Source organism: Staurois parvus, unplaced genomic scaffold (genome assembly GCF_062004578.1).
Source record: "Staurois parvus isolate SC_StPar_1 unplaced genomic scaffold, SC_StPar_1.0 ptg000357l, whole genome shotgun sequence".
NCBI classification, from domain to species: domain Eukaryota; kingdom Metazoa; phylum Chordata; class Amphibia; order Anura; family Ranidae; genus Staurois; species Staurois parvus.
Window position 1 is genome coordinate 1,066,592 of NW_028318153.1, and position 27,585 is coordinate 1,094,176.

General features: G+C 39.2%; 1 protein-coding gene across 10 annotated transcripts in view; it reads left to right on the plus strand.

The window, feature by feature from the left end:
* The window catches only part of ESRRG (estrogen related receptor gamma), a 1,108,989-nt gene that overhangs the window by 897,003 nt on the left and 184,401 nt on the right, over positions 1-27,585 (plus strand). For all 10 annotated transcript variants that reach the window (XM_089684805.1, XM_089684808.1, XM_089684809.1 and 7 more), the window contains 2 exons: positions 12,814-13,229; positions 26,393-26,509. In XM_089684805.1, coding sequence (XP_089540931.1) covers positions 12,814-13,229; positions 26,393-26,509 — 533 coding nt within the window. The remainder of the gene's footprint in view (positions 1-12,813; positions 13,230-26,392; positions 26,510-27,585) is intronic.

Sequence of the window (27,585 nt, forward strand, 5' to 3'; positions counted from 1 at the left end):
CGTTGAGGAAACATGCGGTAAAACTTGCACATTATCGCAACACAGGGATGTGATTAGACCCTTAAAGTCAACAGAACATTTGATATTTAGGTTTTATTTTATTTGGGCAGTAGATAAATTTGCCCTGTTAGCATTTATTGCGACCATCATTTCCCCTGAGATGTCAATTGCTACTTAGCAGTCTGGGACAATGTAAGGGTGGGTCTCCCGACGGATTGAATGTATAAGGAAAGTAAAATATGCACAGTGGCATATCTGTATTTGCACAGCGTTATTATTCATTTAAACACAGTATTGATTTGATGTTTTTCATTGCATTCACTATGACAAGCTATAGACCATAAACAAGGCATACTTATCTGTAGCAGTGCTGGAGATTGAATAATGGGGATTGAATAAACTGTGTGGCTGGTTTTCTTGTTAACTGTTTCATGTGACGGTCAAAGGGCTGGAAGACAAACCTGGTGGACAGAAAGATTTTTACTGCACTGTACACCCCGGCTCCCCGGTTAGGGCTCGGTCATACCACAACACACATAAAAATGTGCAGAAAACCCCGGCACCTTGATATGCATTAAAATGTGTTGCCACGCATTTTTTTTAATGTACTGTGCTGCATTTTACAGAGTTTTTGTAAATTTATTTTTTCCTGTACAGGGCATATCAAGGGTCAAAATTCTAGGAACCTTTTTGTTTTCCTCAACACACTAGCATGGTGTGAATGGGACACAAAGACAGCAACTGTTTTTTGTGTCCTTGAATTGAGCCCGTGTTGATCAACGCAGCTCAATGCACCTGGTGTGAATGAGCACTACTTGAATATTTTCTTCTGTAAGTATCATGTAAACTTTGTAACCAAGAGGCTACAACAATAATATATAGCAAAGTATTTTAATGGTACAATATAAATATCATTATAGTAGCAAGGATCGCTATCGATAAAAAATATTCTATTTTGATAACTATCCAGTTGATAGAGGCCGTATTTGTAAGCGTATACATTTCTTTCTGTTTTCTATACCACATGCTTTATGTATAATTTTCTCCATATTTTTACATAAGGCAATATTTCCCATAAAATGACAGGCCTTGTTAACACAGGCATTAAAAATAGACAGTTTGGTTGCATTTTTACCACTGCCCGACCACCAATCAATGCCACTCAGAATTTGGTAAAATGGGGAGTGGAGTTGTGCACATGACAGTGCTGCTTTGCGGAAATACTTCCTGCAGAGTTCGGCAGGCGTTAGTGCTTTTCAACTGCCTTCATTCGCTTCTATTGAAAAGCGCCACAAACACATTTACAATGTGCATAAGCTGCGATTAAGGTGCAGTTGCAAAACTTCAAAAGTGATCACTAACAGTGTAAAAAAAAGCTCACAGGACATGTGGGGAGCACCACTAGATGTGACTTAAACGCCTGTGCAACGCTTTTGAAGGGCGCATTACCGCTATAGGTGCATTAATGCACAGATAAAGGCTGATTTAAAATTCAGTAAAATTACACACCTATGTGAACTTAGCCAAACAAGAAACTGACATAAATGTGTCATAATGTGTGTAATGGTAAAATATGTATTTTACTTTGATTTACCGCAATGCACATATGTGATTGAGCTCTGATTGCTGTTATGGCTGCAGCACCACTGACACAGTTGTAGATTATCCTCACCTCTGGCATTGTCACTTTTACTAGACAGCTTAGTTTGAATGTAAATGTAAAGAAAAATTCTAACTAAAGGTGTGTTAAATCAAGGAATTCATTTACTGAATGATATCATTACATGCATTAACCACTTACAGTTATCGTAACACAATATTTTTTGAGATAAGGGCTCTTTAACTTTACATAGAAAACTCCACAAAACTATCATTATAAAAATAACCAGATACATGAATCTTTATCCTGGAATATTTCTTAATCTGAGCTAAACAAAGTAACTGATATTAAATGTAATCAAATGTAGACTAGTTAATTCTAACAATGTTTTAAATAAATTAAGAATAATAAAAAAACTTAAAATAAGTTACCCATGTTATTTCTCCCACTATCTCATCTAATAGTATTGAACTTTTTTAAAATCTTTCCTCTTTCAGCTCTCTAGAAATCCCTATGTAGCAGATGTGAGAACTCTGTGTGAAAACTGACTTTACCTTTAAAATCCTGATGTACTGTATTGTATAATAATTGAGCTCTGCAATCATTAATATATTATTCAATGTATTCAAGTACTTGAATGTGATTTAGGTTGGGTACACACCGGCTAAATATCGGTTGGTTCAACAGGAACCAGCCAACATTCCCTCAGTGTGTAAAGCTGTCTTTCCTACTTAAACCGGTCTAATGACCAGCTTTTGTTGAAGGGACATGCTGGAAAACTAGCATCCAATCAGCGCTCACAGATGATCATTGTGTGTCTGTCAGACCCTGTCAGGTTCTGCCAGCTTTAGTATCAGCCTCTTGCAGTCTTCAGACTGAGAGAGAAAAAGGCACCATACAGAACCAATCAACTGTGAAAGGAGTATGCCAATAGAGGGAGAGAGCAGAATGACAGAGAAATGAGCTCATTAGTCTGCTGCTTCTCCTTTCACTGTCCAGTCACAGACTGGGGGAGGAGCAAGACCTTGTAAGCAATACTTAACTGCAGCAGGGAACAAAATCAGGTCTCCTGCTCTGAAGGAGAAATACAAAACCATTGGCAAAAACAGCTCCCTCTTATGAGTATTTCATACATGTATTTAGCTGTTTGCCTGGAGTTCAGCTTCAATATAAAAGAAACATCCCACTTTTCTGCAGTTTAAGTGACCTGCACTCTGGCAGGAGTCACACAATAAGCATTTAGCCAGGGATCAGGATGATTCCAGCAGCTATTTTGTCTTTTGAAAAAGATGATTTATGTGTTCACTGATCTCCCATGAAAACAGGAAAAATCTAGGCATAATAATACAGCAAAGTCAAAGTACAGTATGTATAAAGGCAAAACCCTGTTTTATATGGTTGAATAGGGGTGGGTAAGGTGGTTGCCCCCCCCCCCCCCCCCCCCGATTATTTTTTGCTGTTTGAGTCCTGCTGGAGAAATCTTCATGTTCTCCTTTGAAGATGCAACAGGATGTGAGAAAAGATTTCCCTAAAGCCCGAGGTAAGGGGAATTCCAGTCATATATTGTCAAGTGCTGCGCAAACTGTTGGCGCTATATAAATCCTGTATAATAATAATAATATAGAGTTGACACCAAAATATTGGGTCCTGATTGAAGATTTCCCCTCAGTTCTTACTCCCATGATAGCTCAAAGATTTTGGATTTCTTTCCTAATGACAATGATCACCAGGACAAAGAGAGGGGTGAATGTTCCTAGCATTACATAAACTGCCATTAGAGCTTTACAGAGTTGCCCACTCTATCCAAAAGACAACAGGAAGTGAGAGAAGGTCTCCCTAAAGCCCCAAATTAGGAGGAATTCCAATCTTATACAGTTGCCACCAGAACATTGGGCCCTGCTTGAAGACTTCCCTTCAATTCTTGCTCCCATGATAGCCCAAAGATTTTGGATTTCTCCTTACTTTTTTTCTTAGAGACCAGGATCACCAGGATAAAGATGGGTGAATCTTCCCAGCAGGGAAGTGAAAGAAAATCTTCGTAAAGCCCCTTTTGGATGGGGCCGACTCCGTCCCGATCAGCAGGTGATCTGCTCACAGATCCTCTGCTGATCAGAGCAGAGCAGGCGGATGACAGATCCGTGTCTGCTCAGTTTCTGCAGAGCAGACAAGGAAAGAGCCCGCTCTGCTCTATGGGCAGCCGGATGTAAATGGACTGCTGACTGTTTACAACTGACTACCCTCTGATCTGATTTGCCTAAAAAAATTTTTGGGGAGTGAACTCAAGTTGGTTTTTACCCACCTGCCCATAGGGGTGAATGGACCATCTGATCAGATCCGTCTGAAAAACTGATAGGTGAACCTGATCAGATCTCCCATGTGAAAGGGGCCTAAAGCTTAAAGTAAGAGGGATTCCAGTCTTAAACAGTTGCCACCAGAATATTGGACCCTATTGAAGACTTCCCCTCCATTCCTTCTCCCATGATAGCCCCAACGATTTTGTATTTCTCCTCATTTTGTTTCTTAGTGACCATGATCATTAGGACAAAGTGGGGTGATCCTTCCCAGCAAGGACATATACCACAATAAAAAATTGTTTCCCACTCTATCCAAAACGGAAGAAGAAATCTGAAAAAGGGTAAAGAAACATAACTGGGTATAACTGACAAACAGGTTGTAAAAAATGAACATTTTATTATGGTGAACTTGTGCATAATCATTATTACATGTCAACAGAGCCACAATGTTAGGGTCTCAAGACTTTTTTTTCCCTTGATGTCTACTTTCGGTGGTTGGGCAATTCTATCAGCTTAACAAGGCAAAGTCTTATTAAAAATAAAAACGAAGAGAATAAATGTTTTTGTGCACCTTGCTTGGGCTTAGCCAGTGCACCTTAATGCAGTGATGATATGTTATGGGAAGAGTTGTCAAAGCGTCAGTATTACAGTGATGGCGTAATGACACCCTGTCGCCATAAAGTAGTCCTGTTTCCCAAATCGCACGTTGCACCGATGATTTTTGACATGACACTTCATTCCGTCTCTTTCCTTTCGCTTTCCTCTTTCTTACACAAGACCAGCTGGTGCCCATTTTTCTACTAAGTGATTTGTGTTTTGGCCACTTTGCTAGAGTGCAAGTAATTGAAGCAGAAAACGTGGTCATTGTAAAGAAGCATTCAGAGGGAGGGGGGAGTCAGCTCTGAAATGCTTTGCAGCACCGCTTGCAGGGCAGAATGTAACAAGATGAAAATATTGTCGTTTTAACAGGGTTTAGGATCCAGCGCCTTGGTAAGATACACTGTCAGAAAGTCAAGACCACAAATATCTATTAAAGCAGAAACCTCAAGAAAAAAAAAAAAGTTATGTTATTGTACAGCACTATAGCTGCACTGTAAGTTAAAGGACTGGTAAACAGCAGCTTCTTAATAAATAAGCTGTGGATAACTTATGTCCTTCTAATTGTTCAATAGGGCAATTGGTGATCTGTTAGAGACTATCATATGGACAGGACCTGATTAACTATTAAACAAAATAAGCATGTGCTTAGGGCACCAAGGGAAGGGGCTACACAAAGTTTTTTCTACTAGCTATTATGCTCTTAAAGGATAAGTGCACTTTAAAACAAGGTGCACTTATCCTTTTTGCCCCTTTGCCCTGAGCTAACTGATTCCACCCTCCCCCTTCACAGATGTATTTTTACTGAGATCCGCCTACTGCATCCTCCGTTGTTTGTTTACATCCTGTGCCACAAGTCCTTTCTCTCTTGGCTGTGCAGGCTTACTACAGCCCCATAGACTTCTATAGGGCTCATAAAGCTTCATCTTTCCATATGGAAAAAAAATATTCTTTTAATTATCATTTATGGAAAAGTGATTTCCCTCATCATTTCTAAGCGAAAGCCCTCAGTCAATTGATTTTGATCCGTGTCCAATCTGTAAAATAAAAAAAGTGAAAACTTTTTTTTTAATATGTTTTTTGGGGTCTGGCCTAGGGCTGACCTGGAAGAAAACTGAAGAAGGTTTATGAATTTTCACACTTTTATTTCACTTTCAGTTATGCAATGGAGGGGCCAAGAAGGGCACCTTTGTTGGGTTGTGCTTAGGGCATCAGTTACAAATGGAGCATAACATCCATGGAAGAATATTACATTGATATTACAAGTTGGAGGAATACAAAAAAAAGCTGCTGCGCTACCTTTCTGGTGTTAATCCCTCTTGTTAATGTGTTGCACCAAATTCATGAAGCATCTGCGATACTTTTGTTTCTGATAGCAACTTGTATGCCAAATTCAGGTAGTTCTAAGATGCAACACTTTTACATTGTGAATGACCGTGCTAAATTCAACATAAAATATCGACAATCTGAATCTTACGAAAGTGGAGCTAATTAAGACCAACTCTCTTTTGGTGTTCAGAGAGAGACCTGGCGCAGACAGATTTTGCTAAAGTGTCTCGTGTGTGTCCTAAAAGTTGTTCAGTCCCTCGAAATTCAAGTATATGTTGTAGGCAGATATATTAATTTGGTATATGTTGCACCACATTTAGAATGCACGCTCTTTGTGCCAGTCTTTAAGAATTCCAGGAAATGTTTTCATTAATGATAACTGAAATGATGTAACATTCCATACACCTTTACATTATTGATTTTGAGTGTTGGACTACTATTCCCATAATGGCTTTACAAATTTAGTTGCCTTCCGGTGTATGCAATGCTTTCATTTTGATATAAAAAGTTTGTTATTTAAGGACCATGACTTTAGTTTTTTATTTTCTGGTTTTATAAAAAAAATAGCACCTACTATGCAGTATTTTACAGACTGTACAGAACCATTTAACACAGTCTGTGCCCCTTAAGGATCTTACAGCACAATGCCCCTACCCAGCTTATACAACCATTAGGGCCAAGATGTTCAGACATTGATTAAGCTGTGCTGATCATTTTTGGGCTGTAGGAAAAAGCCAGAGCACCCAAACAAAACCCATACAAAAATGCAGTCCAATGCCATGTAGTTAGAACTGCCCTCAAGCAGGTTTTGCATTCCTAAGAAGTTCAAATGCACCTGTCAATGAATTTGGAACAATTTCAAAAGCATATCAAACTGATGCCATCAACACAAGCCCAAAGCCCTTCAACACAGGCATTTTGTTCTTTGAATGCAGGGTTATTTTTAAAGAGACTTTTACTCATCTTGACTATGCCCACTCCCATGACTGTTTTCTGTGTAAGCTCTTGGAGCTGGTGTCAGAGCTTGCACAAGGTTAATGATGTTGTCCCTGTCATCTGTTTATGGTGCTCAGGCTTGGTGATTGACTGTTCCCCCTTAAGCAGAAGCACCAGATATTTGTGGGGGGCTACAATGGAGCAGCAGGGGTCAACAAAGGTGAGTATAAGAAGGTCAAGGGGATGGGGGCCTACAAGATGTCTTGAATGTGCAACATAACAAAGTCTCTTTAAATGTGGACCACCAATCTTGGTCCCTAATATAAGGATGAGCACTAGGGGGAACATTTACATGTTTGTTGAAATACAATGAACAAAACATGGGACAGCAAGCAGAAATGTTATTATCATACCCAAATTTTTTTTAGTGTTATAATTAATTACTCAAAATGTGAGCGCCCTGAAAAACAATTTGAGTTTCCTTTAGGGGGGAATAAAAACCTTCTGGGTTGGGTTTTCATTTTAGCATAGGGATGGTTGGTATTGTTCTATGCCTTTGTTACTGTTATAATACAAACTATACACACTGTATATAATTTATTTAATCCTAGTGGCTGTACATTTTCATTTTTAAAATCCTCTTTAAACTGGTTCACAGCGCATTATAAACACGTCTAATATCTATCCACACTTCAGAGTTTTACAAAAAGCACATCTAAACCCTTAGGTGATTATAGACCCTTCGTTAACCTCAATCTCTCGCAATCACGATAATGTGAATTTCTGTCATAGTAACACAAAGCAAGATTCACTTTTTTTTGCTAATAAAACACAGATAAAGTCATCATCTTGAAAACGGTTTCATTCTGACAAAAAACGAGCTCTTTGAAATAAAGCCGTATTCGCTGTATTCCTGGCTTGACTTAATGTGGATTTTACTGCCTTCAATTTTAGATTGAAGAAGGGGCCAGGATAAAACCCACTGTGTGACAGTTGAATTTATAGATAATTGTGAATATTTCTGTCCTTCAATAATAAAAATCCGAGATTTTTTTTTCTTTGAGTGAGAGAGGAATGTGAATTAGCCCTGATGTTAGCAGCTTAGTATAATGGAATGATGTCTGCAGTGTCTTTAGTGTAATGAACTCCTATGTAATTAGCAGGTCACCCCCCCCCCTCCATTCCCACCGCCCCCTCGTCCGAGCTTATTTCCGCCACGACTCCAAATAGAGCGCAGAATAACAATGGCTGTCCTGCAGCTGATGTTCAAACAACTTTCGTCTGCAAGGCAGAATTAGTGAAATCGGGTCAAAATGATACTTCTTTCCCTGGCTATCAGTAGAGAAAAAAAACGTTTTTTCCCCCTTAATTTACATAGCCAAGTGCAAATGTTCTGCCATCTGACAGATGCTAAAAGCACTGTAGGACATGACGATTAAAGTAAATATGGGCATTATTTGCAGAAGCCTTGGATAGACGTAAAAGTTAAGGAAGCATATGTAAATCGAATCGTTCTTTTTTCCATTTAAAAGCCATCACGTTTTTATGCTGATTTATCCTATTATGGAACTTTTAGGGTGTGTTCAAACCCCAGAGGCACACAACCTTTAAAACCCTACAGTCAACTTGCACTACTAATTAAACCTTTTTTAAAACTGAGTTCCAAGCAAACAGCTAAATACAAAGACAATACATTTATATACAGTATACGGGAGCTGTTAAGCTATCTAAGATTTTGTATAGCTGTCTATTCTGTTCTGAGAATTATACAGCTCTGCCACAAAGTACAGCCCTGTCCGACAGGGCAGGACATCTGGTTTATCTTTGCTGCAGTTAGGTAACATTTACAGATATGCCATCTCTAGCCTGTGACCTCACAGTGAAAGGAAAAGCTGCACTCTCATGAGCTCATCTATCTGTCTCTCTGCTGTCTCATTCTATCAGCATGTCCTCTAGTACTGAAGCACATTTAACTGGCTCTTCCTACTGCCTCTCATTCTCCAAGTCTGTACAGGGACTGCAAGAGGTTGATGCCAGGTCAAATTCAGGTACTTAAAAAAAAAAATTTAGGACCATTTGCATTTGTGGAGTGTGTTACACACTAATGTCACACATTAGCATTGAAGTCAGTTGGCTTCCAAAGCACCAAAATGTCCCCAAAATCAAATGTGTCACATACTTTTCTTTTCAATGCACTATGGTGTAATGCAGCACACTGCAATTCATGTGCACTGTCTTATTGTGTAGGGGTGCTGTTCAAATGCATGCATTCCCTCAATGGGGTTGATTTACTAAAAGCAAATAGACTGTGCACTTTGGAAATACAGTTGTACTCTGCAGGTGCAGTTGCTCCAGAGCTTAGTAAATGAGGCAAATCTTCACTTTACAAAGAATGCCCAATCACATGCAAGGAAAATTAAAAAAAAAAAAACATTTTTGCTTGCACGTGATTGGATGATCGAAGTCTGCAGAGCTTCCCCTCATTTACTAAGCTCTGGAGCAACTGCACCTGCACAGCACAACTGCACTTCCAAAGTGCATCGTCTATTTTTCTCTAGCAAATCAACCCCAATGTACAGATGTACAGTAAATTGGCCCTTAATGATGTATTCATGAATACAGAGCTTAAATAAATTGTGTATTTTATATCTACCTGAAATTCACTTTTAAGGGTTTTTTTAATTTTACTTTTTCCCTTATGTTGCCAATCTGGGTTCAGAGCAGAAGACTGTGATGCTATCTCGATATGCCACTATGAATTCTTTTTTATTTGGTTGTTCTCATCTGTTGTAAGTGTGTGGGCATAAAAGCCATCTCTTTAGTGAATGTGCCTATTTACATGTTGAAGAACTGAATAGTTTTTGTTAGACAAACATATAGGGGGTTAGTTACTAAAACTGGACAGAGCAATCAACTTCCAGGTTTTATTTTCAAAGTTTGATTGAACAAACTGATTGGCTACCATGCACAGCTGAACCAGATTCTGAGTGCTCCAGTTTCACTAAATCTAACCCATAATCTCCATTTCATTCTAGATATGTCCAATTGCCAACCTTCAACTAATGAAAGATCATAGAGATTGTATGCAAGCAGAGCATTCCTTCCAGCTAATCAGTGCATGGTAGAGGGCATAGAGGGAAGATTTCAACCTATCAGGAAGTTCTGAGCGTTACAGTCAAATCTGGAAGCATATCCCTTTCTTCAAGGGATGGCAGAGTACAAAATAGCCAAGCAGGACATATTTGTCAAAAATTCTTGCACAGTGACAATTAAAAGATTTAAACCCAGCTGGACTTTCAGTTTATATCAGCTAAATATATTCCAAGTGCATCAAAACAAAAGGTTACCTGAGTACTGTACCTGAGTAGAAAAGCCCATTCCCTACCAGCATACTGTGGAGAAGGCTCACTACTCTCTGAATGGAAGCATTGGTCTCTTAAGAAGTCCAACACACCCCCTGCTCGTGATCATGAGTCATGATCATGAATTTTGGTGATAACAGAGCTATAGGACTGACTCTGGGGGTGCCTGCAATGAGCCCACTGCTTCCACACATGGGATCAGAGATCCTTCTCTACAGCATTCTGGCAGGGGACAGTGTTTTCCACTCTGGCTGTGGCTGTTTTCCATAAAAAAAACTGTAAGACTTTTCACACCTTTTGTTTTGATGCACCTGGAATGTTTAAGTTGATAAACTGATAGTCACAGCCATGTGTCTCAATAGACATCTATGGGAGTGCCGATATGGAAAACCTGTGTATCCCCTTGCTGGAAAGACACGGCCCTGCACAGGACATGCAAGCAATTTTCCCATGCAAATGGGGCCTAAAAGGTCAAATACAGGTATGAGCAGAGTTCACCAAATGAATGGTAAAATAGCTATAAAATGGACTTTCCAAAAGCACCCAGGAATTTAAACTTAATAAAAACCTTACTTCAAGTGACTGAGGTTAGATAGACACCATATACTACCTGAAGGAGAGAAAAGATAAGCAGTAACTGCACAAAAAAGAGGAAGAGCTTGGCATTGTTACAAACAGAGGAGTCTGAAATATCTGGTGAAAGCCCGGTTGCGAGGGATGAATCTGAATGAATGTTTTAATCGTGGCTGCATAAAATTCACTGCCGGGGAGAGAGAGAGTAAAAAGGGAGCGTATTTTAGTACCCTAATAACTCCTAACTGTAGCCTAAGATCATAATGTATGTGAGAGCAGTCCAGTAATTATAAGGTAATAAGTGGTTTTGTAAGTGCTCTAAATTAAAAGGAATTCACAGAGCTGCTGTAAGTCAGAGCTAGACCACTTTCTTTCATATGTTGGCCTAAGACATGACTGTAAGGAAAGGCGAGCCACTTCTAGGGCGCTAATTAGTGTTAACGGATAAAGGTTGGAGAGTAACTAAAAAAAAGAAGTCACATATTGAATAGAGTTTCTGTATTTCTTAGAGAGGTTGCAGTCAATGCACAGAACAGTCTTTCTAAGGTTTCTAAGATTGAATCTCCACAAATGACACTTTCTGTATAGAGTTTGTATGTCCTCCTTGTGTTACGTAGGTTTGGATGTGTAGGTGAATTGGCCTCTGACTACTTTAGCACTAGTGTTCATCAGTAGCTCCATTGGGGGCAAGAACTGATGTAAATAGTTCTTTGTAAAATTTCACTCTGGCCTTGGTCAGCATTGGTGAACTATGAAGGAAAACTTCACTTTTAGTAAAGATAGGCTTTCCCCCTCAACGATAAAGCCAACTTCTTCTGAACTCCTGAGATTATCATTGTCAGGCCTGCCTGTCTCTGCACTGCCTTTGCAACTAAAACTACTAGCTAAATTCATGCATTCCTACTTTATTCTGGCAGTTGGTCTGTAACCATGGTGGCCCATAGCTATGCAGAGGAGTACAGACCAGATCAAAGGAATAAAGAGGACAAGAAGTATACTGGAACAGTAGGCCCTGCATATAAGTTTTTGATGCAAAGACTGTGTGGTGGTGGGCAGGGCCACACAGTGATGGGGTGTAAGAAACAATGAGAAATAACTTCACTTAAAGTGAAGTTGTCCTTTAAATTTATATTTCTTGATCTAATTTTGAGGGTTATTTGAGGTTGTAAGCCATTGGCCAAGATAAGTTGAAATCAACAGTTGATATATAATTTTTATTATTTAAAATACTGGGAACTTGGAAGAAAGTGTATCTTAAAGACTACAGGCAGGTCCCAGAGAAGAAAAAGAGGTGAAGTCTGACCACCCTACCATGGATCTGTTTTCCTAGTTAGTGTTGTCAGGAACCAACATGAAATCCTTCATTCTTAAAAAAACTGTCAGGATCACCAGGTATTTAGTATGATTTTTCTACAGTAAGATACAGAGAAATGTAGTCCCTAATGTTTAAATTTGAGGTCTAAAGACACTTTAAATGTATTAACTAGCTAAGAAAAATTCAACTGGATGGCTCTATATAAACTTTTAAGATAATCAGAATTAAATAATTTCACACAAGCCAAACTTGGAGAATGTACCTAAAATAAGGCGTAAAACACATTTTGTAATGATCTACTCATATGTTAACTGGTTTCTGATCAATTCTTTTCCTATACCATCATAATGAAGAAAAAATGACTTTCATTACATGCTTTCATACCCTTATTGAAGAATGTGATGTAACAATGACTGAGTTGGACAAAAATAACATAATCAATTGCAGGGAGTGGGAATTTACATGTTTTTGTGCAATCATGTTTGCAGTTTCTTTTTATTTTTGGTTAAGCCTTCAGCACTGCGGTGCGTCCGTCTTCTCGCATGTACAGTTTTGCGATTGACAAGCAGTCTTACCTTTGGGAAAGGGGATTTGTGCTTTTTAAAGTTTTTGTTTACCGTCTGTCTGTAACATTGCTAAATCTCTGTCATGCCCTTATGCTGATTACCTTCATGTACAACAAGAGTTATTGACTGATGGATGAATGATGTGCAGTCTTTAGCCCCTACAGAGCAATCTTAAAGAAAAGGAAGCTTGCTTTTTATTAAACGGAGTCTTCTCTTTTCTCTCCTCCTTATTACCATGCAGGCTTCTCTGCAGAATGTCAAGCAAAGATCGACACATTGATTCCAGCTGCTCGTCATACATCAAGACGGAACCCTCAAGTCCAGCTTCCCTGACGGACAGTATCAACCACCACAGCCCAGGTGGCTCCTCCGACGCCAGCGGAAGCTACAGTTCCACCATGAACGGGCACCAGAATGGACTGGACTCACCACCCTTGTACCCTTCGGCTACAGGCCTTGGTGGCAATGGGCCTGTCAGGAAACGTTACGATGACTGCTCCAGCACCATCGCTGAAGATTCACAGACCAAATGTGAATACATGCTCAATGCAATGCCCAAAAGACTGTGTCTGGTGTGTGGAGACATAGCATCAGGCTACCATTATGGGGTGGCTTCATGTGAGGCCTGTAAGGCTTTTTTCAAAAGGACAATTCAAGGTTGGTGTTTTCTTTTTTATCAGACAATATTTATACCCAAATCAAGACATTATTATGAGATGATCAGTTTTAAAACTGAATTCTTTACATCTATTTTACATAAAAAAGGATTCATGACCAGAGACCTTAGTCAAGTAAATAATTCAAGGTGATAGGTGCACAGTGCAGTCACCCATTGCACCTAGACAGACACCTGACCAATGCAAGGTGGATGCTGATTGGTTACTGCCGGTACTAGACTTTGCTCTATGGCTATTTTATTGATTAAGCCTGCACGAGTGTTATAAAGAAGCCAGTCTTCAAAGATCTGTTTAGTTAAATCTAATAGGACACAGATATTACATTATTGTTGGTATGTCTGAGCTTCCCAATCAAAATCCTACTGTATATGGTCTAAGTCAACTGCTGGAAGTACTAATACCATAATACAATTTTGCATCTATTCATATGTCCACATACCTTCCAACATTTTAGGATGGGAAAGAGGATCACCTTTTAGCCCAAGGCATACAGGTAAAATGCAACCTGTTAAGCAGACCATGAAGATTTCATGCACAAAATATATTAGTTAAATCCACTGAGCCTTTTTTACGCTACTTTTCCTTTTTACTACCTTTTCGAAATAATAAAGTCAATCATTTAGAAGGTTGGATGAAGCGTTTTGTGTATTAATAAACATTTGGCAATTAAATGGTACATCTAGCTAACACAAGGGACAGAAAGATCTGGTTCCAAAAGAAGGACAGTTCTTCAGTCAATTAGGAGCTTTGTTTCTAGCATATTTTGTATCCTGTGTGAGACTGGATATTAATGTGAACCTGTTGTTAGGCTATAAACATTCACAATTGTGCATATTCCTAACCATTCTTCTATGCAGTACATGAGCTTTAAAACCAACTCTTACTGACCCCTGTGGCTGCAGGCATTGTGGAACAATTCAACCACAAATTTCATAATAGAAGTACTGAAATTACAAATCATCCCCACTTAATTCCTTAGGCATCAGGTGTTCTAAACTATTAGAAACTTTGTGATTTTGATCTTTGAGAATTAAGTACACCACAGGTACACTTTAATTGGACATTGCCCTCCTCTCACCACTAACACCACTACCTGAATTGTTAATTGTTTATTTACTTCTTGGTTCAAAGTGACCTCCTGTATATTCTGCTGTTTCTCTCTGCATTGAAGGAAGGCATTCAGAGACATGTCACATGCACTCTTTCCACAGTCAATATATGGATTGCAGAGAATGGAAGCTTTAAAGGAAAACAGTCTCAGACGTATTCAGCAAGGCAGTGCAGAGTACAATTAACATGTGGAAAGTGTTGTAACACAGAGCAGTATACCATAGTCAGATCATCTAAGAGAGGACTTCTATTTGGTTCCAGTAGCTCATTACACTTTTGCTCTTTACACAATATTATGGAGAAGGTTCAACTAAAGCAGCTCATAGATTAAGCAATGTTCTTTCCTTCCACCATGGGTGTGTGCTCAGCTTAAGGAATTCAGTAAGAGTACTGTGAGCGCATGCCCCCAAGGGGTGTGGCATTGACAGCCTGGGCTCAAAGGCAGTGGGTTGGATGATGCTGGCCATCATTCAATGTAGAAGAGGAGTGAAGACTGGGGCCAGGAGCTGTACATTTGTCGGAGCCAATGCCAGAAAGGAAGTGAGTATTACAGCAAAAGCCTTTTTTTTTGTGGTTTTAAAGGTAGAAGGTTTTTTTTACCGTAGTGCATTTTCTGCATTAAGGTAAATAAAAACCTTTATGTAGCTCCCCCCCAGCCCTTCAGCATACTTATTTAGAGCCTGATCTCGATCCAGCGCTGTGCCCGAGAGCAGTGGTTCTCTCCTCTCTCTCTCTCTCCTCACTGGACATGGAGGCAGCAGTGGGATCCATTGGCTCCTGCTGCTTTCAATCACAGCCAGTGAGCAGAGAGCAAGGGGCAGAGTCACCCTTTGCATCAATGGAAACACAACATAGTTAGGGATCGAGCTTGCTTGAGTGCCCCCACAGCAAATGGCTATGGGGGCACACAACAGAAGGGAGAAGCCAGGAACACCAGTGGGGGTAGCCCAGAATAGGAGGATATGGGCTGCTCTGTGCAAAACAATTGCACAAAGCAGGTAAGTATGACATGTTTGTTATTTTAAAAAATATGTTGGCAATCACTTTAAATTCTATTCATGTGGGCAGTGGATTTATAACAAATGGATTTCTGCTTTAATTATACATTTTAATTAATAAAAATACATAACCACTTGTTTTTATATCAGCTTTAAATCCCAATTGAACTTTCAGTTTAAATTAGCTTAATAAATTTTAGGTGCATAAAAACAAATGGTGTGCAAAGTCTTACAGTTTGTTTTCTTTAGAAAGCAGCCACAGCCTGAGTACAAACGCCTGTGCCCTGCCAAAATGCTGAAGAGTGGGACTCTTGCCCTCTTGTGTGGAAGCAGTGATCTCTCTGCTGAGGTCCAACACGCCCCCTGCCCGGACACACCTATAGCTCTGCCATCAGCAAAGCTCATGCTCCCTGCTGATTGGAGAATACTAGTTCTGACTCAGAAGGGGTCTTGTTTGACTTCTGCAGAGAGACCACTTCTTCCACCCAGAGAACAAGGGTGCCATTCTGGCACAAAATAGACCTTTCTACTTAGGTGTCTAATTTCTAATGAAAATAAATTGTAGGATTGTGTATACCTTTTGTTTTAATGCATCTACAATGTATTTAGTTGAAACTAAAAACTAAAAGCTCAGTTGGCCTTAATAAAAAGTGCAAAGAGGTAAATACGACCATAAGACCTGCCTGTCCCACATACCGTTGGTAGCAATAACCCCTCATACAATTGCCTCTTTGTGGTCACAGAGGGGTTACTGCTGAGGCAAGACGCCAATATTAGATGCTTGAGCCATGAGCAAATGTATGTATACCTCAGTAATACATCCCTTTGTACTGTACAAACGTACCTGGGCATTCCAACACGTGCAGTTTTCTAATCTTTTTTTTCATTTACTCAGCATTTACGCATTAACCGCTGCAGCAATACCCCACAATCTGTGGAAACGTCTAATGTACACTCAGGTTTTCTTCCACAGCACTGCTATTAGAATACAAAATGGGAAGATAGCTGTATTTAAATGAAGATAAGTACATTTCCAGATAGAAGATAAACCACTTAATGGACTCTCCACGCGACTAGATTGGCTGCGGCTTATACGTTTGTTTACAGGCACCTGCCCTGGGTCAGCATGCGGCAAACCTGTGCCACTTTTCCATTAGAATGGAGAGTAAATAGAATCGAACTTTGCGGCTCTTATGCCTTGTGATAACATTTTACTTTTTATCCAAATTCTCGATAAGAGCTGTTATTAACTACACATGGCGTCATACCACTAGCGGTTTTATCTTGCCGTCCTTCGCCTTTGGCTTTTATTCATAATGCCAATCTGAAGGTTAATGTTATGGTTCTGCCAATAAGTAAAAGTTTCTTTTTCTGAACTTTTTTTTTTCTTAAGTGTTGTAAAAAATTGAAAGCACTGCAATACATTTTATTATTCTTCATTAAAAATTAAATAATCATTTAAACTCCATTAAATGAAAAAGTTAAAACAACAATAAGATCAATGCATTTGAATAAAAATTCTTTAATTTTATGTTTCCATTCCAGTTGCTTCTCAGTGAACTTATAAGGTGCATTTCCAGAAATATTTGCCCAGCCCACATGGCTGCCATTTATTGCTACTATTTAGAAGGGAAGTGCACTTGAAAAAGAACAATTGTATTTGAATGGAATTGGTAAAAATAAAGACAGATTAATGGAAAACTTGCCCTTGTAAAAGGTTAAATAATACCTTATTTTGTTTACTATTCTATTTTATTATTTTATATTGACTTAAAGTGGTTGTAAAAGCTCAAGGTTTTTACCTTCATGCATGCTATATGCCCCCCCCCCCCAATACTTACCTGAGCCCGATCCATCATTGTGCATGATAGCAGCAGCTCTCCAGGGTCTCTCCCTCAGACAGCAGTGGAAGCCATTGGCTCCCGCTATTGTCAATCACAAGCAGTGGGAGCCAATGAGGAGAGAGCACACCCAGCAACATTGTGTGTGTGAATGGACAGATAGAGCAGAAGCTCAGTTGGCCCCATAGACAGCTGCTTGCTATAGGGGCACTAGGCAGGAAGAAGGGGCCTGAAACATCGGTTGGGGACCCGAGAAGGGATGCTCTATGCAAAACCACTGCACAGAGCAGGTAAGTATGACATGTTGTTATTTTTTTAAAAATATGCCTTTGATTTTTTTTATCATATACATATTTTGTCCTGTAGAGGCTGCTATAGTAATCATTGTAGCTGATTTAATATACAGAGTGAAAATTCCCTTGCTCTGCTCCAGTAGTAAATCATCCACATTGTGGCTGCTTCTTCCTACAGCCATACAATACATATATTTTATTGCTTATTTATAAATGCAAATACATAAAAAAAATATATATATCTATAGAGAGAGAGAGAGTGAGAGAGAGATAATATGTGTGTGTATATATATATATATCTATATATATATCTATAAAAAAAATCTGCAATTTATTATTGTAGTTTGTGAACACTTTATCTTTCAAACATTTTTTTAGCACTTTTTGATAGTATTTATATGAAATATTAATTATTTATATAACTGTATACTTATTATATTTTTTGCATATCTATTGATATTTTACATCAGCTTTTTGACGTGGGTTATAGTTTTGTTTAGCTTTATTTAATTTTAATTTATTTACATAGGCGCAGATTTTAGAAAGTTGAAATAAATATCTGACAAGGGTTACAGCCTTTACCTACTCTTAAATAATTATCTGCTGAATAAATTATTTCAATGTGTGTTGCTGTTGGGAATTTCTCTTCACTTCCTGTGCAGTAAAACGTCATCAGAATAGGAAGTGAGGGTAAATCTCTTTAATGGAGCCCAGACAGCAGGAAAACCTGACAGAGGTTCTAACCTTTCGCCATGCTATCCAAAACTAGGAAAAAAGTTTTTCTTGCACACACACTTTCATTTTTTTTTCATTGAACAAGAAAAAACAAGATTAACTGGTGTGTCTTTTATATCTTCCTAGAGTTTAGCTTAAAAGGTAATCATTTATAAACTGAATCTACAAAAGGGACACTTTTATTTTGTCAATACTTAAAAAAAACACGGACAGCTCGAAAACCTACAAAGTACAGATGGCGATGAGGCATATACGCTATTTTTAAAACAGCGGTACAACCCTTTTAACTGACTTTAAATGTAGCTACTAATGGCATATGCTGTGAATGATCAAATGTCCAGATTTTTACTCTGAAACATTTTGCTAGTAGACATCACCCGGCATTGCTCTGCCAGCTGCAAAACCACATTAGGTTTCTACTAGGGACAGACAAATTATCTTCTGGCACTTGACAGGGAGGGCTGGCTAGCCCTTGTAAGCCAGAGATCTGTAAGATTCCATTAACAAGTATGTGAGCAAATTACACCGTCTGCAAACTAATTGTGCAAGATTGTTATTTTTGCCATTTTATCTCATTAAAAAAAAAATGCCCAGGATAGTTTTGCTTGGGGACCAGCCAAGGGTTATTTTGAATTGTTTTATCGTTTTTGTCATGCCCAGCATAGACATCCCTACTACCATGTTGGTTTTGTTCACTTCAAAGCACAAATACATCTGCAATCATGGAGGGAAACAGGCATAAAACAAACTCATACTATGTGCCCAGTTAACCATCTGTCCTTACCCAACCTCATCTGGATGTACGAATGGCCAAATGTTTTTTCCTTTTTTTCCCTCGTATCACAAGAGCAAATTTTGATATGGTCAGGGCTATTTTAAAGCTCATTACTTTCCCACGTATAATATCCATTAGTGAATGGACAGTGGCCTTGGGCCTCCAGGAGGGCATGGGGTAACCTGTGACGCATCAGATGTTTAAGAACTGTGACTCCCAGATTCCCTACAGCTGACAGAGGATGCTGGAATTTGTATTTCCACAGCAGCTTGAGGACAGCAGACTGCCCATGTTGCATTGCTGAGATATTCAGCTGCTGATGCTCCTCTTGGGAGGTCGAGCATTCAGGTTTTTTTTTTTTTTATCTGGACTTCTTTCCCAAAAATTGGCATCATTTCATGAAGACTTGCCATTGTAGTGAACCTCAAATTAGCAGAATTGTTGAATTACAAATTTTTGTCTGATATAATAATCAGGAATCCATGCAGCCATAAGTATTTGCAGACTAGACAACATAGTACTCCAAAATTAGCAGATTCACCTGATTTGTAAATTAATGGCTTCTCATTAAATTAACTATTTGTGCCTGTCATTATTATTATGGATAAAGTACCTGTTGATTCTGATAGTTAAGCTGGCAAACTTACACATTGGGGTTGATTTACTAAAACTGGAGAGTGCAAAGTCTGCTGCAGTTCTGCGTAGAAACCAATCAGCTTCCAGGTTTTATTGTCAAACAGGGGCGGACTGACCATTTGGAAACTCAGGCACTGCCCAAGGGCTCGGGGTTAGTAGGGGGCCCCATGAGATGCCCCTGGTACCTTTTTCATAGGCTTTTTTGAGTTTGGGCAAGGATACAGGGGCCCCATGATCCCCTATTGCCCGGGGGCCCCATGAGTTGTCAGTCCGCTCCTGTTGTCAAAGCTTAATTGAAAAAGCTGAAAGTAGAAGCTGATCAGCTACCATGCACAGATGCACCAGATTTTGCACTTTCAAGTTTTAGTAAATCTCCCCCATTGCTACATAGTGAGGTCGAAAAAAATCCAGTTCAACCCACATAGGAATTTCCCCTTGTGGCTATTTGGCCAACACCTGTGGCTGTCAGAATACTTGAACAGTGCCTGCATCTGATTTGATGCAGTTGCTATTTGACCGACAATTTTCCACCTGGCTCTTTCAACAAAAGTCAAATGAACAATCAACTTTTTTTGTGCCAACTAGGGCACCCATGGTTTAAATTTAGGCTGATTCAGCAGGAAGGGGCCAAAACTGAAGCCGTGTATGGCAGCCTTTACTTTTACTTCCTTCCTTATGGTGGCTGTAGACTGATCTGGCCTCTGCAGCATTACTACTACAGCATGCATGCTCCTGTCTTCCTCTAAAGCCAATTAAATCCAGCGACAAGGGAGCAGGAAGCGGTTCCAAGCCGCACTACATGTGTCAATAGATGCACACAGTGCAGCTTAGGATTGAACCCAGCAAGCAGCTTTCTGGGGGGGGGGGGTACTCAAACGGGGCAGGAACCAGGAGTGTTGGTGGGGGATCCGAGAAGTAGAGTGGTGTTGCCCTGTAGAAAACCATTGCATAGAGAAGATAAGTATGACATGTTTGGTATTTTAAAAAAATGAACCTTTAATATCACTTTAACTCCTTCAGCCTGTGCTCTGAAGGTACAGGTACTTGACCCATGGCCTATGTCTTGATTTCTCTGATCAGTTTTTATTCTGTCCAAAAGGGCCTTTCATAAAAGCCCTAAAATTCCTTTTGTGAAAACAAAAAATGTGTAAAGTGCACCTAAAGCCAAAACTATTCCCATCATTTTCTTGGTCACCAAAAAAAATAGAGATGGTGAATCTCCCCAGCAGGGACACAGACAGCAATAGAAATGGGTGCTAACGCTTTCCTACTCCATCCAAAACATTTTTGACTTTATATGCCTGGTGTCCAACCTGCTTCTCAAAGAGCGCATGCTCCCCTTTGGTAAATGTTGTATGACTCTCAATCAGCAGCAGTCAGTAGTTGTAGCAATAATGACTTTATAGGGACTGCAATGGTAATTTTAAGCAGTCTCTGATAACTTACTCAGCCTTTGTCTGTGTCCTATAGTATGTCTACAGTCTCCAGCTGCAATGGTAGCATATCCATAGTCTCTGACCATCTCCTGTAACATGTCCACAGTCTTCTGTAGAATGACATACACTGAATATTATGTACGGCCTATTAGTGACATCATCGGCCACAGTTGAAGCCCCCTATACATGCATCATATGTTGACAACCACTTCTTTAGATGCAGAATCTAGCTTTAAAAAGTTTTTGGATGAAGTGTAGAAGTAATAAAACGTATTGTTTAGTAAACAAAATCAAATTTCACAATTTTCAAGCTGTATTGACACTAATATCAATTCAGGGCAAAGTGACAAAGTCTATTGAATCCCAAGCCCTGACCCATTTATACTTACCTTTATCATGCTCCCCATCTCTCCTTAGCTTCATCTGACCTCATGATCAGCTCTCGTGAAATACCCAGTATTTCTGCATATAGTGAGCATGTGAACAAAACAAACCAAAAAAAAGGGGAAGCTATATCCTGATGGCCTTATGCTTCTAAAATGTCATAGGTCAAATTTAGAAAGAAACAGGTTATTGAATTTCTAACAGTTTCAGTGTGGTTTCTAAGTGCTGCCACTTGCAACTTTTATTTTATTGAAAAGTAGGGGAAGAGTAAGAACTTTTTTGCTCCCCTTATGGTAAGATTTTGTCTAACTTCCTGTCCTAATAATAGTTTTCATAAAGGCAGGAAGTTAAGAGTTATCTCCCCCATGGCACCACAGCAGTTATCCCTATAGAACAAAAATTTAATATATTGTAGCTTGCCAGTCTTTAGATGTTAGTTTTCTGTTTTAGGATCATCTTCCTTAATTATTACCTGGTGACCCTATCAGTGACACACTTCCTGCTCTAGAATGACAACAAAAAAAACAAAAAGAAAAAAGAAAAAAAACATATATAAATGAAAAAAAAATGGGGCAGACTTGATGGACCACTTGGTCTTTTTTCTGTTTTCACTCTTCTATGTTTCTATATCTATAGAGAAGCAACATTGTCACCCTATGCTATTCTCCTGATATGACTTACAGAATCCCCCCTCCTCTCCCCATCTCCATAATATGGAATGTTTTCTGCAATGAACTTGGCAGGGCTGATTACACTTCTTGAGATTTCAGCACAGCAGATATAGTACACAGGAAGTTGAGAGCTCCTTGGAATTCTGACAGGATCAACAGGTAATTTTTGCACTTAGATATAAGAAAACACTTTCAATAGTATATTTAACACAGACCAAAAGGCCCCAATAAGAGTTCATCACTGGGGTTTACACAGGGCTTTTGTTCTTAGAGAATAGGTGCAGGTACTCCCACCTTGTCTCTACCCCCTACCTGCCTTTGAGCACTGTCCATTGGTTCCGCCCCCTATCCACCTTTCAGTACAGCCCTTTTAGAGAAAACAGAACCAAATATCTTTTGCTGCTGCTAGGTAACTTGTATGGAATGTGTTAATGATAAATAAATGGAAAAATAGCAGCACATGTATCTAATATAAAACTAAAGTGCTAAAAAATTAATGTAAATGTGTAAATCAATCAATCAATAAATAGTTCAATTAAAATTATAAATAAAACTAAAGATAAAAAGTGAAAAAAAATAGCAAAAAGTCCACCATAAATAATGTTAAAAGTCCATAGTCCCCTTCTCACACCAACAATAAGTTTTCAAACACCACGTGACCAGATAGGTCACCCCCTATTCACTGCCACTCACCAAATAATATGGCTTATCTGTACTGATAAGCGAATACGCTTGTGAATTGCTCCTCCTTCATATCAGCTTAATCAATTCACCACATTGTATCAATGCAGCAAAAGGGATGGTTATCCAATAATACTCCGTTCATTCAATGTACACACCCACTTCCAGATATTTAACAGAGGTCCACAAACATAATTAGTGTCTGAATAGAATAGAGTAGAATAGATCCCTTGCAGCCATCAACAATTGATCACCCCCCAGCAACAATATATCCCTCCAACAATAATAGACCTCTGCTAGAAACAATAGATCTGATCAGCAGCCAGCATCAGTAGACCCCTTGCTCAACAGTAGATCCCTCACACCAACAATAATTCCCCCGCAAGCCATAATTGAGCCCCCATCAGCAACCATAGACCCCCTGAAAAAACCAGATCCCCCAAGTGACAAATGGTCCCCTAGAAGCCAGCATCAATAGATACTCTAACACACCCCAGTACCCCTAGCCATTACTTACATTCAGTGATGGAGGTACCGGAACTGCGCTCCCCCACATTCCCACTGAAAAAAAGTACTGGGTTTAGATATACATTAAGTGCATGATTAATCAAAAAAAATTTTTTTTTTTACTCAGTCCTTTCCTCCATTATTGTTTGGATAGGCAGCTGATTGATTAGTTGATTTGAAAAACACACTAACCTATGTGAACTGATCACAAAAAAAAAAAAACCTTGAGGTCCAATCAAAAACTTAGATAAAGAAAACTAGGGTAAATAGCTGAAGGGTGCGTAGTTAACTTAACATAAGTTAGTATCGGAGGTGAGATCCAAGCTCCAGGTTTGTTTTCCATCTGTCCAATCTCCCGAACCTATGGCCTTTACACAGGCTCCTACAGCAGATTGCCAATATATAGGAAATTGTGGCAGCCTTATCTTTAATGCTTCACTGTTGACAGACTTCTTTATCATGGCCACTTAACACATTTTCAAGAAACGCACGTCTCCATCTCTTCCCGTCGAATTAGCACTAGCTGAGCATTTGACTCTCGATGCAGTTCTGCAATCCGCTAATGTGATATTTAATGAGGAGCCATCAGTCCGCAGAAAGGAAGTCAATATGAATCAGTGTTTACAAAGTGTGATTAACTCTGAAATATTTCATCAATGCTCAGGTCCCCGGCAGACTCTATGCTAATTACTAAAATGGGCACATGTTTTCCGGGGGGCCACTGATGGACCCTGGGAGCTGCAAACAAGGAGATGTAAGATTGCAATTATGCTCCGACTGTCTCTCTTGACAATTTATGCATTTGCTGAGCTGACCTCCCCCTTCCCAAGAGACCAATAAACAAAATGCATTTTCATTAAGATACTAATGCACTTAATCACGAGGGGGGAAGGGTTACAAAACTAAGGAGAGTTGTGTGCAAGGAAGACAAGGCCTTGCAAAATAGACTTTCTCTTCCCCTTGTAAATGAGCTGTGCATTACTCACCCCCCCTCCCCCATTCTCAACCAACAAGATGTCCATGTTTTAATAAATCACCATTGCGGCTTTATTAACCTTTTAACTTGCAACTTTTAACCATTAAGTTGGCTGTGGAAAAGGACATAAGCAAGGAGTATGCAGACACGGAGAGGATGCTGTTTTGTTGCAAGACGTCTGGACCAACAGCTTGACCTACGCCCCCAGCAAGCTTCCTCCATGTATTTTCCAAAGAGGACACCAGCTGTCTTGCACAGGCTTCAGAGAATAGACAATGACTTTCAAAGAGAGAAGAAAGAACAAAAGTGTCTTTTTCACCACTGCATGGAAGTTAATACATTTAAAGGTTATTTAAACAGTCTCAAAAAATAGAAAAATCAATACACAAGTATACCTAATCTAGGAATTGGCTTAAAATTTTGAAAATTCTAACTCACAATTGGTCATTTCACAGTTTAAAGTCACTTGGCTTTAGTATCATTATTAACGTTGACTGTAAGAATAAATGTGAGTGCTCCTTAGACCTAAATATTAAGTTCAAAATGTTGCTAATTCATTTATCATATACATATATACATAAACTAGGTAGTGTAGAGATGGGTTACCTCACATGCTTTTAGGGGTACTGACCTGGGTGCAATCCATGAAAAAAGAATTGAGAAAGGCAGGCTGTGCCCCACCAAAATGTTGACATTGATTAAAAAAAATTGTGCCCGCACTGCATGGGTTAACTGCTTGTTTGTGTCTAGGGGAGAAGAGAAAGGAGATATACTAATACCTAGTACACATAATGAGAACTTCGGACAAATGATCGTCCAGTTTTTTTTTCCATGCTAGTCTTGTATCGAAAACGAAGAGCTTTATTCTCATAAAACAGAATACAACTCTCGCAATGATATAATGTATTGTATTGTAATGAATTCTTTAGTTTCTGAGCATGCATGGTCTTGGTCACTCTATTTTTTATGGATGAATACTGTGCTGATTAAGCGAAAATTGTTTGTTCTGTTATCTTATGAGAAAAGTTTTTGTGCTTGTTCTTTTGGATAATTTTGCATGAACATGAAGCTGTGTACTAACGATCAGATTATCGGAAATCACTTAGAAAACTGTATTTTTCATCCGATTTTCACGTATGTGTGTTCTAGGCTTTACCTAATCCTCTGATCCTCCCTGCACAAGATCAGTTCAGCACCCCTGCACTCCAGTGGTCTTGAGTTGTGGACTGTTCCTGATGTCATCAAGCCCAGAGCAGGCTCCATAGACCAGGAATAGTCCACTGCTGGACTGTAGGGGAGCACTGTTTTTTGGTGGAAGAAAGGATCAGGTGAATATAAGCTTTCTCCTCACCCCTAGACAACAAAATGTACAGTTAACCTGTGTAGTGTAGGCAAAGCCCGACTGCATGGAATTTTATTTTTTTGAGTTGGGCTTTAGACTACATTGTAAAATTCCTCTTGCTGTAAGTCCCGTTGAGTGCACCTACTGCCTGCTATTTATTCTTCATTTATATAAACCATATGTAAAAAGTTATTGGTATTGTAACATCTACAGCGCTCTCATTATTGCAATGTTCTTATGGTCATTGTTCTGCGGTCCCATCCAAGCCCATAAGTATTTAGAGAGTTGCCTCATTCTCAATATTTTCCACACAAGGATCCAGCACTCCAACACTTCTCTATCTAAATGATACAATATAGAGATTGCCATTTCTGAACACCTTCTGAAGATGCTGGATGCCTGGCTCCATAGCTTCAGTTCTGTCCAAGCCACTGACCTGGATGTACATGTAGATTAATAAAGTCACCATAAAATCAGAACTGTCACATTCTTATCCCAGGTCAGAGGCTGAGAAACTACTGAAACCATTGGTTCAATCTGTACAGTAGGAGAGGTCGGCAATGACAGCATCCATACTTCTTCTGTACAAGTTTCCCTCAAGTTATTATAAAAATCTTTATTTGATACAGTTCCTGTTAATATTGCCTTGCTTATGAGATTTTTTTGTTTTATTAACCAACTTAAGTTTTTGTGCTGTATTCTCCAATGTTGTATGGCGTGCAAAGTCTGACTTGCTCTGAATTTTCTCTACAAACTAGGAAACATAGAATACAGCTGCCCGGCCACTAACGAATGTGAAATCACAAAGCGCAGACGCAAGTCGTGCCAAGCTTGCCGCTTCATGAAGTGTTTAAAAGTCGGGATGCTGAAAGAAGGTATGATCCTATATATACTAAAGTTCCTCAGAATAGAATGTAGAGTCTTTTCAATAACGGGACTTTTTTTATTATTCTGCATTATAATATTGTGCTAAAGTTTAATAGACAGTTAACAAAGTTATCAGTAACAGAAAGGAAAGTGTTAAAGCTGGCTAACACTTTTCACACTGTCTGTATACAGGTGCAGAACATAGTGGGGCACCTACTTGTACTTGTTGTACTTGTTGTAGCTAGTGGGTCCTGCTGTGCACTAGCAATTCTCATTAACCCTTGCAACTCCTCTAAAGACAGCTTAAGCTATTAGCGAACACAATATCTGACTAAGCAAAGTCAGGATTTAGAAAAGATGTCTGTAGTCCTCTTTAGGGCCCATTTACATTTCTTATGTTATGCTGCACTTTAACACACCTTGCATTAAGGCAACCCATTGAAATATAAGGGTTGCCAATGCACCCTGACAGGTAGCATTTTTGTAAGGAAAGGCCAGCCATGGCAAGCCACATGGTTCTCTTTGCACAGGTTTCCTTCATGTCTTAATGTGCGCTGCTTTAAGGCAGCCACTGAAGTCAATGGGATTCTAATGCACCAAAAATCGGACATGTCACAAACATTTGTTGCCACACACTATAGTGGATTGCCATGAGTTGGAACACTTTGTAACTTCTGTGTGCAGCCTTAGTGCATTTAGTGCTTTTCAAAATGAATAACACTCCAGTGTATAAATGTGTTTAACACACATGTTTCCACAATGCATTCTTCCACAATCGGCTCTAAAATCAAAACTACAAATTTCAGCACAGATTCCAGACCAGGGCATGTAGAATACCAATTAATAAATTATAGAGGAGCCATTGGATTAACTATAAGTACCAATCAAAAGTTTGTACTAGTTCAGTTTCTGATTGGTTGATAGGTCTACATCATGCAATTTTCAACAATGAGTTCTTCCTTCCTTCCTTCCTTCCTTCCTTCCTTCCTTCCTTCCTTCCTTCTCTTCCTTCTCTTCCTTCCTTCTCTTTCTTCTCTTCCTTCTTCCCTCCCTTCCTTTCCCCCTCCCTCTTTCTTTCTTTCTT